Raw genomic sequence first — 11,719 nt, forward strand, 5'->3', positions numbered from 1 at the left:
CCCTTTTTGAATATAATATTTCTTCACTTCATTCTTTATTCGAGAGTTATAGTGAGCAATTAGTATTCTTTTTCCTGGATCGGTTTCAAGTGAATCCAAATTAAGGTCATCTATAAGATAGAATGATTGACAATCGTACTAGAATTTGCTTGAGAATGATTGAATTTCGCTAGAAACTTATCCATCTCAATTCACAAAATACACAAGCATAAAACTAAAAGATGATATATAAACAACTAAACATCGCAAACAAAATTTAATTAATGATATATAAAAAATTAATCATCATTAAATTTAATAGCTAGCTAGACGTACGATTGAGTATTATTTATCATGGAGATCTAACTGTTTACCTTGCAAATTTGATTTAATTACTATATAGTAAATATTTTCGACACCGTTATAAGTACATCAATATTAATCTTTTGACGTGTACATGAACGGTGTGAAGTGTAAAAGAGAAAAAGCTGGTCAACAGTAGGGAGACATAAGCTAGGTAATGATGATGAGTAGTGAGTTACAATCAGGACTAGGAAATAAGAAATTATTACTTATTTGCAGTTTAATAGTAGTAAAAAAATTTTTATTAATTTATTTAATTATGAATTAAGGATGAATTATAAAAATTAGTTTAAAATTATTAATAAATTCCATAACTAAATTTTCGAAATGATTTTCATTTTATTTGAAATTCAACCTAAAATTGTATTTGAAATAATATTATATATATAAAAAATAAATCAAAATTATCCATTTTTTTAATCTCTAGAAAAAAATAATTTTGTTTCTATACCAAAGGTGTGTTTGGTATAGAAATTCGTATAGAATAATACCCTAGGAGTCGATTAGTTTGAGGTATAAGATATAATAATCTTGAGACAAAATGCAGGATTATTTTACCTTGTGTTTGGTTGGAGGTATTATGTAATCCTTGAATTATTTATCCTGTCATTTATATCTTAGTGATGGAATAAGATAATTCATATACATGATGAAATAATTTATTCTGAAATAATTAATCCCAAAATAACTTATTCCCAACCAAATGATCCCTTAGAATGTGTTTGGTATAGAAACATCAATTATTTTTTTAGAGAATAAAAAAATCAGGATAATTTTGGATTTATTTTTTTATAAAAGTGATAACAAAATTTTGAACGTTTCAAATCAAATACAATTTAAAGTTAATTTAAGCAAAATGAAAAAAAAATCCAAAAAGAATTTGAAAAGTTTTCATAACAAACAGTACTCTCACATCTCGTAAAAGGGAAAGAAGCAGAAAAACGAATTACAAAGATATGATGGTATATATATGGAAAACATGGAAAAATCCTTTTGGCCATAATGATATTTTAGCTCTGTTATTTTACTTTTTAAATATTTTTAATTTTAATACCTTTTAATTAAAAAATGAAAAAAAGATCAGTTTATTTTAAAATAAAAATGATATTATAATTTTTTTAAATTTCTAATTAAATTCTGACTAAATTTTCTAGTCATTTAGCATTATCCGGAAAACAATATGGTTCTCTCCATTGTACCATTAAAAGCAAAACTTTTTGAATTTAATGGCATCAACTTTATTGAAAAAGACACACTACTAAATAGACACTAGAGAACAAGAAACACTAATATTATAATTTATGCATGAATATTATTATAAGGGTAATGCTAAATGACCAGAAAATTTGGTCAGAAATTTAAAAAGTCTATAATATTTTTTTTATTTTAAAATAAATTAATCTTTTTTTCTATTTTTAAATTAAAAGGTATTAAAGTTAAAAGGATAAAAATGTTTTAAAAGGTAAAATAACATAGTGTATGTTATTTTACCATTCTGGCCAAATTTTCTGACCAAAAGGATTTTTGCTTATTATAATATATATATTGATGATTATTTAGACTATAATTATATTGATGAACGGTGAGAGTTTGATTCTTCGCCTTGTAATCTCATCCCCATTTTTCTTTCTTGATTTCCAATTTTTATTTTTATTTTTAAAAAAAAAGAAGAGAAAGAAGCTTTAGCCACTTTGTAATAGAAAAAAAATTTAGGGCTAAAATCGTTCTAACATTTTATGAGTTGGGCTATAAGCTATAACATTTTGAGTAAAAATTACGCAGATAAATAAATATATACTAATTAATTAGCTAAAATAATTATAATTTGAATTGATTATCATTTACAGCCTCTTTTTAGCTATAATTGTGTACTCCTCTCTGCATACAGAGGCGAATTTAGGATTTTTCGAACATGGGTGCACCAAGTAAAATTTATTGAAGTGAGAATTGATCCTTAATCCTCAAGGCCAAAAGCTCAACATCTAACCATGTGGACCATTTAGACTTCTTGTAGTACGGGTGCAAGAATATAATATTATACAAAATCTTAAAAAATATACATATAAAATATCTAATTTTACGAAAAGACCACGGGTGCGGGTGCCCTATTTTTTGGCTGTAAATTCGCCACTGTCTGCATAGCTATAATTTAGCTATACACATATGTATACCAGTTACATATATACAAATGTCAAACAGATATACATATATAATTAGACCGATATACAAATACAATTCACCTCCCTCCACTCTCTGCCCTCTCTTGCTCACCTCTCCTTCCTCTCTCAATCTCGCTCACCTCTCTCCTTCCTTTCCTAATCTTGCTTGTCTCTATCCCCCCTTTAACAGGTAGCTACTTAACAAATTATAACTATGGAGCCTAATTAAGTTATTTTTAGTGGCTATTTGCGAAACTTCCTCCATTTTTTTTCTCTGAACTGCCAGACTGGATACTTTTCTCATTAAATAACTTAAAACTACAATTTCTTTAATAACTTAAGCTTTTAAGTTGAGATAATCAAATAGCTATATTGTTCATGTGTGAGTCTCACATCATCTATTATCAAAAAAAATTCTACATACTTAACTCATGAAAAGAATCAAATCAGTATGTGAAAGAATATCTAAATTAACATACGTAATAAGTAATTTAAAAAGTGAATTTTCTATAACATCTTAAACTTTTAATTGAGATAATCACACACGTTCAACAAATATAAATGATCAATGAGTATGGGCAGGTATTTATCGTACTAGCTTATATCCCTAATCCTCCATCTACAATTTTATATTAACTCAAGCATCCCATATTCATATACGTATTTTACATTATGATCCTCACAGCAATCCCAGCAACATATATAGATCCACACACTCAGTTTGCTGGTATCTTATGAGGGTAATGATGAACATAATGGCAAAAAATCCAACCAACCACACGTAAAGCCAAACTATCCACCTGAAAGTTCAAATTTGGAACTAATTCCAATGACTCTTACCATTATTATCTCAATAAGTCCAACAATACTGAAGAGTCATTTGATTTGGCATAAAATTTAAGAAATTTGAAGTATTAGATAATTCCAAAATTATTTTATGCCATCATTTGTACGAAGAATTTGGGATGAAATAATCCTGAGATTTCCAACTCATAAAATGACTTTGCCTATCCCATCACGATTACTCAACGACCCTAGCTGAATATCGTTACTACCAAAGATGAATGCTTAGTACTATTTCGATCTGTTCGGTAATTTGCTACATCAATAAATTACTAATCATTTACCAAGACCCCAGTGATTTTTTCTTCTTAATCATAGATCTAAACCCAAAAAATGTTTCCTAATACATATGATTATATTTAACAAGTCTAAAACTCTAAGAACGCAAAGTATGCGTACTTTGTTGATCTTCTCATACAATTATAAATACGTTTTGCCTAAGCAAAGGTAATCATGCGTTATAGAAAAAAAAAAATACATACAAATATACAAGGTACTTTAGTGTGATACTCCATTTTTTAATGATCAACAGCTAATTAACTGAAACCCTAAATTGATATTTGATTATAATACCTTCATTTCTCATCTTGATATATTGAAAGATCCATCTATGTTATGTTGAAAATAGAATTGAATTAAAAGATGGATACCATTAAAATAAAACAGATCTATTCACTAACACCACACACCTAAAAACTTTGAAAAAAAATAAATAAATACAACAATAATTATCAAACCCACCTGCAGATAACAATAAGCAAAACGTTTCTTCAAGTTTTGAGTATGGAACGAGCGAGATCTAGTAGTAAAAAGTGATAACTTTGCTTGAAATAGCAAAGGGATCGGACCAGGAAGCTTGATTCCCCAACAAAGGAAAAAAGTGACTTTAAAGAGAAGGAGTCGTTTCACTCGAACTCTTGCGAGATTGATCAGGAGAGATAATCCAAATCAATTAGAGTAACTAATTAATATACTCTCCATTTTAATATCTTCGTCTTCGTCTTCATCATCATCATGAAGATAAACATCATCATGTTGACCACGTTTTTTCTGACGAGTAATATTTGAAGGTGGTGATGATAATAATGATGGTATTTTGAAATATTTTTGGTGGTGGGAGCAATGATGACGGCGGTGAAAGAAGTAAGGTTTTGGTGGTGATGATGATTCAGAAAACATGATGATTGCTTTTGGTTTTTGGAGTTGAAAGTTAGGGAGAAAGGAATATAAGAGGGGGTCAGAGAGAGAGAGATATACTATAATACTCTCAATGTTTTTCGTGCACTCTTTTTCTTTTACCCATAAGGAGAGAGAATTTCTATTTCATTTAATTCTACCATTTTGCCTGTTCTATCTTCATCTTTTTTATTTTTTATTTTGCATATAATTAATCTCTCTCCTTTTCAAATTCCCTTCTTTATTCCCAATTTTTTTTAATTTTACACTGTGATTAACAAATTATTAATAAATTGAACAAATTTATTATTTTGTCCTTGATTTATATTAATAAACCTTGAAAAAGAAAATTTTAGATCTTTAAAATTTATTTAAGCTTCCAAAGATTATACTCCCTCCGACTCATTTTATGTGGTACTTTTCGAATTTCGAGATTCAAACAAATTTATTTTTGACGGTAAGTTTTTTATAGATCTTTTAAATATTTTAAATTATCAATTATTGTGACTTATAGTACTTTTTACGTAGTTTACTAATATATAAATTTTATTTTAAAAAATTGAAGATTCCATGCACAAATTTTCAGTCAAACTTAACTACTTGACTCTCGAAAAAACAACAAAAATGTCACATAAATAAATTAAGACAGAGAAAGTACTAATTATAAGGGTGAAAGTTGAAAAATTTAATAATTCTATTCTAATACTTTTAGTCTCGTAAATTAGAGATGTTACTTGAGTTAAAATAGACTAAACTATGGTAGAGTTGAATTCATGATAAAGTGGTAAACAATCATTAAATCTCATTAGATATGTCATTTGTACAGATTGAGCTGAGTTGGAATGGATCAAAATGAATTGATCAAGCCAAATGTTACTTGAGTTAAAATATACTAAATAATGGGTCATAATTCAATTCATTAAATTTTTACTATATTTTAATTACTTTATTTGTATTTTTATAATTATTTAATACCTAATATTTTTTTTATTATAACTATATAATAATATCTATAAAAAAATATTTTGACAAAAAATTTCGAAAACTAATTTAAACTACATATGATCTAAATAATTTTTCTAACAAGATCTCGTCTAAGTTCTAACATCCCTCTTTGAGAATCAATTGCATACTGCCCAAAATAGTTTCTGAAAATCAATTTGATTTTGTCAAAGATAGAAAAAGATTATATATAGTAAGTAACAGGTCTAAAACTTCCTCTTGTAATATTGTGATTAAAGTCATATAAATATATCAAGGTTTTTTTTTTTTTTGGTTACAAAATTTCAATTTCCTCGTGTCACATAAAATTAGAACGAAAAAATAAAATAAAATAAAATAGCAGTACAACTACAGAGAATGAACAACCCCCCTCGACAAACAAAAGTGTAACGATTCGTTTTGGATGTATTTGCACGCTGCAAACTGTAGGCTGCAGCAACTAACAAGTACTACAGTACAGCGAGTTTTTGGCTCTTAGTTTGATTAGGAATAAGTTAATTTGGAATAAATTATTTTGGAATAAGTTATTTTATTACATATATGGGATAATTTATTCCATCATTATGGTATACATGATGTGATAAATAATGGAAAACTTACATAAATTTCACTAGTTTAGGAGCTAATTACTTATATACATTCTAATTTGCAATGTTACGTATCTTATTAGATTTTGATGTATCCAGATACGTCTAGATACATATATCTTGAGATACATGAATCAAAATTTGGTGTAATTTATATATATATACATAACAAATTAATCTCACTCGCTTCCCCAGCCACTCTTCTATGTATTTGGCACATGCGAATCACACCAGATACATACAAACACGTGTATCTAGTGTGATTCATATGTATTTGAGATACATAATAAATCTTGTTCGCCTCCCTTTCTGTTTCGCTTGTCTCTTCCCAATTTTAGTGTATCTAATACATGTATCACTCTTAATTAGTTATAAGATACGTAATATTTTAAAAATATAAATAATAATAATAAATATAATAGTGAAGTATGTCTAATTATTTAATACCTTCAATTAAATACACGATAAAATAATCATATATTTTATCTTAAAATTATTACACATTATACTTCATCTCAGACGATTCATTTTAACTCTACTACAACTATGTAGCCTACCACGAAATTGTGAAATGCACTTGACGGGAAAAACAGAGAAGGCCTAGCTCTATGGCTAGGACCAGGGTCCACTTTGGAAATTATCCATCACTTTGGAGGAGTGGTTTGGGTGTCCTAAAAAAAAGTGGATTGAGCTGAATCTAGTTTAGACACCGCTAATTTTTAAAAGTATTTTTTTAAAAAATAAAATAATAATAGCTTTCTACAAAAATAATTTTTTTTTAAAAAGCAATTTATGTTTATCAAATTCATTTGAAAAGTGTTTTTGATAAGCAATTTGTGTTTAACTAATTTTCTTAAGAAAGTGTTTTTAAGAGTCAATTACGAAAAGTGGCAAGTGTCAATGTGTTTTTAATATTAAGAATATTTTATAGAGAAAAACTATTTTAAACATCTAATACAAAAACTTTAATTACATTTTTAATTTAATAATTAAAATGTACCTATTCAATTTTTCAATCAATATTATAAATAGATAATTTATTGTTGAAAAATATTGAAAAAAAGAATCTTTTTGTTATTTGTCAACTATTCTCTTGAATTCAATCTTGGCTATTATCCTTTTTTTGTTTTGTTATAATACTCTAAAGTTTTAAAAAATTCAAATTAAAATAAAATAATATATAAATTAAGAAAAGAAAAAATTGTTATTTGTTACTTTTTTGAGAGCGTCTAAATCTTTAATTGTTACTTTTTCTGTCTTTTTTTTATTCTACAAAATTATTGTTGTTACATTTATTTTTAATTCTATAAAATAAAACATGATATATGTACAATATAAAATATAAATAAAAATCTAAGAATACAAATAAAATAAATTTTATTATATAAAAATAAAAAATAAAATACTTGAATGAAAATTAATCAAACTTATGAGATATGTTAATTAATTAATAAGAGATATATTGATAAATATGTATATATGTAAGGTATATTTTAGTCTTAAAAATAATAATTTTTCTCTTTTTCTAAAAAAACAGAAATTTTTAGCTTATTCCCAACAGAAGAAAAATTGCTTTTGCTTTCATTTAAAAGCAATTTTAAGAATTTGCCAAACACTTGATTATTTTTTTTTAAAAAAAACACTTCTGACCTCTCAATAACAATATCAAACAGACTCTTAGTCATACTTTCAAAATAATGAGTTCATTATGTTTGTTGAAAAACAATTTTTAAAATTAACAGTTATGTTTAGACATCATTATATTTGAAATTGTTTTTGAACTTCTAAAATTTCACCCACTAACTTGAAAGTTTTCAGAAGATAGATTTCCAAAAATTGACCAAATATCATAAGCAAATAATGTTTTCTATTTTTTTTTGAAAAATTTACTTTCAAAATCTATAGCGAAGGGAAAGCTATATAAGTTAAAATGCTTTGAATTAATATGTACAACTTTGACGAAATGGCCAATTTTTGAGCCAATAAACGAAATTTAGCCACTAATTCAAATGTAATTAAAAAGTAGTCATTTTTTAGTACGAAAATAATATCTGAACAAAAGTACCTTGGGCAAAAACAAGAACAATCCTAACACATGATGGTAGAGTTCGAAACTTTAACAAGTAAAATAGGTTGGAGTCTGAAAAGCTTTTTAATTACGTAATAAATTAGGTTCAAATTTCAATAACGTTTGTTTGAAGTCTATAATTGTTTTCTTGAGTTCAAAAGAAGTCTCACGTGTGAAACAATGTGGTGAAAAGAATTATTTTACTCATAGTGTTTGGTATGAAGGAAAATGTTTTTTAATTTTTCTCATGTTTGATTGGGTAAAATATTTTTCAAATCAACTCATTTTCTTCAAATTCAAGGAAAATGACTTTCCTTCAAAACTTAAGGAAAATATTTTTCAAAACTTTCTTCCAAGTTCAAATTTAAAATTTTTTTTTTGAAAAAATCAATTTTTTTGTTAAAAAAATAAATTTAAAGCTTATTTAAAAAAAAAACATTTTTCAACTTCAAATTTTTATTTTTATTACCCCACCCTCACCCCGACCCCTCCCGCCAGCCCCTACCCCCAATCCCCCCAAAAAAATAAAAAATTAATGTTTGTTTTTTAAAAAAATATTTTCTTCAAAATTTTATTTTCACCCCACTCCCCCAAATAATAAATTTAAAGTTTATTTATAAATAATACTTTCAATTTCAAATTTTAGTTTTTCACCCCACCTGCTATGCAAACAAAGAGAGAAAGACGAAGCTTATTATTAAATGGTGTTACTTTAAAGCTATTTAAGATGGTTAAACTTTACTATTCGACTTCATGTACTGAGAGTGATGAAAAAAGATTTTTCGGGGTAATGGAGACCAGGAAAGAGGGAAGCTTCAGTTAGCTTTAAGGCGTGAAATCGTCATTCTCCTTAGTTTTTTTGGTTGAGGTAATTAAGGTATAAGATAAGTCCTTGCAAGTCTATACCAAATTAAGCATAAATTAGAAGTAGAATCTTCAAAAATATTTAACAGTGTTCAAGCATTCTTTTGTAAAGACATGACTTGTTAGCTCAAACTCAGGATTAAGCTTCACTAAATAATTTTGAAGAAGAATTGACAACACACAAATATTTCAAACTTAAAAATTTCAAATCATAAGTCTCTTTATCTCTTTTGTTTCATCGTCTTTCCTCCCACTTTGATACCTTTATGAGATATATAGGAAGGAATTATGTTATATTTATTTTCTCAAGATATTGGTCTTTTTTGTACCAGAAAAGAAAAAAATATACTGAAAAATTGAACGTGTTTCTAGCAATTATTAATTGGAGTCATTTCATTTTTTTAAAAGTAGAAGCTGGAGCAAGTGAATAAAGATGAGGTTAATTTGAGAGAATAAATAAATAAATTGATAAGAAAAACAGAGTTTAGGGACATATTTGGTAGATTTTATAAGTTGGGCCAACAGTAGTACAGTAATTTTTTACTCTGACCAGGCAAATTAGGTAGCTTTTTCATAAAAATAGGAATGTGATACATTTCATTTAACATTAATATTTGATACATGAATTTTTAACATTTCAATGATTAATAATCACAACTTTAGTTTCATTCTTGTGAAAGTATGTATGGTATTATACAAATCAATTATTATCTAATCTATTTTTTTATAAACAATTGGCAGGTTTTTCTAAACCAGAAACTCTTCCACTAACATTAACACATGAAGCCTTAGCCGGATGATCATTGTAACTAAGATTCACATCTTCAAGCGTTATGCCGCTACATGGATTACTTTTGCTACAATCAAGTTTCACTGCAACTTTCGTAGCCGATGTTCCATGTATATCTTGATATGTAATGTCACTTATCTTTACGCCCGAGCCCTATAAAAAATGAATAATATAATTAGATTAAGGTAAGGGAACATGATAAATTAATTAACTTGTTCTCAGTCAATACCTTATGAGGACAACTTTCATGATTAGGGCAATAGTTTTGATCTATGATGATTGGGTTTTTAACATTAACCATAACGATATGTTGAAACAAAACATTTCTAACAAATCCATTGCTAGGCCTTGCCCAAGTTTTTACTCTCACACCATTTGTTGTTCCACTGAAAGTTACAGTCTTAATTGTCACATTTTGGACTCCTAACTCTTGCTTTTTCCAGCCTAAGCTTCCAATGCTGCAATAACATCAAGTTTTGGACATACATTTTAGTTGAAAAGATAAACCAATAAAAATAAAAATAAATTTTTTTATGTCAAGTTTCAAACCTTATTCCATGGCCAGGGCCACAAGCAATGCCTTCAATCCATAAGTTAGAATTTCCAGGGCCAATAGAGATACAATCATCTCCAGTACCAATTTGTGAGTTCATAATACTAACTCCTGATGATAATTTTACATGAATTCCATCAGTGTTGGGACTATTTCCTGGAGCTGATACCTTTACTCCTAGTAACTTCACGTTATGACACTTGTCTACCAATATTTGAAACATTTGACTATTTTGTACGGTTACTCCACTCACTATAATGTTGTTTGATTTGTAAAAACTCAATGCCTGCAAGAAAGTTTAATGTAAAATTAAAAAGAGATGATTGTGCATGTTTGACATGATCATATTCAATTCTTTCTTTGGCACGTTAATTAGGTATGTTGTTTTCGGAATTTCATCATGTTAAATACTGAAAAATATTTTTTTCTCAAAACTTAACGAACCGTAGTCCCATCAGGGCAATTCTTGTTGTTGGAGTTCTTGCAAGCCCAAAGACCAGCACCTTGACCATCAAAGGTTCCACCATAGATGGAAACACCATTGACCTTTTCAAATTTTATCCAATTTTCGTCATCGCTATTGACATTATAATCAGATGGAGCTAAGAGAGTCCCATCAATGCGTATAGTAATAGCTTTGCTCTGGCATGTTTTGCCATTGAAGTATGCGTTACGAATCAAGTAATTTCCATGTGGCACGTAAATAGTGGACGATCTAGTAGAAGCACAGGCTGCTGACCACGCACTCAAAAAGGCTTCTGATGAATCAGTTTCTCCATCGGATTTTGCACCATAATTTTGGACATTGTAATTAGTATTTGATGCTAATGATGAGTTGATTAAGAAGAGGAAGAAAATTGCTAAGGGACTCATTTTGTAAAGGAGAAATTGCTACAAAGTAAAACTTTTGGAATGATCAAATTGAGGTAATGAGGAATTGAAGTACTTAGTTTAGAGTGATATTTATAGGCTGAGTGATTTGAATTAATGTCAATATTGTCACTGTGTACCTTAATGACGAAGTTAATAGGAAGTAAAGAGTTTTAATTGTTATTTTTGACTTCAATGAAAGTTAGTTATTTCTTCCAAATTTGGTCATGTTGGGAAAATAAGACTAATTAATTCAGCTAACTATCCAACAGATGCAATCACATGGAGTTGACAATTGTAGTGTTACAAACACTGAAAAGTAACGTTTTTGTGACCATCCTCTTCCCATTTACCTAGTGCTTTCTGGACCCAATTTTTGGCAATATAACACTATATGCATAGAATTAATTACGAATGAATTAGGAACAATTGTGTCAAAAAGATTAGGTAGATGTAGTACTATTT

The 11,719-nt window shown here is 27.8% G+C and overlaps 1 protein-coding gene across 1 annotated transcript; it reads right to left on the reverse strand.

Annotated features, from left to right (window-relative positions):
* Positions 1–9,765: 9,765 nt before the first annotated feature.
* On the reverse strand, positions 9,766–11,257 carry LOC125836694 (polygalacturonase-like). The gene is made up of 4 exons (XM_049515908.1): positions 10,829–11,257; positions 10,381–10,670; positions 10,061–10,289; positions 9,766–9,984 (listed from the first exon to the last, which is right to left on the reverse strand). Exons 1-4 carry the CDS (start codon positions 11,255–11,257, stop codon positions 9,766–9,768), a joined length of 1,167 nt encoding a protein of 388 aa, XP_049371865.1.
* Between the last annotated feature and the right edge of the window lie 462 nt (positions 11,258–11,719).

Source organism: Solanum verrucosum, unplaced genomic scaffold, assembly GCF_900185275.1.
Source record: "Solanum verrucosum unplaced genomic scaffold, falcon-dt-bn FXZP01000278.1, whole genome shotgun sequence".
In the NCBI taxonomy this organism is placed as follows: domain Eukaryota; kingdom Viridiplantae; phylum Streptophyta; class Magnoliopsida; order Solanales; family Solanaceae; genus Solanum; species Solanum verrucosum.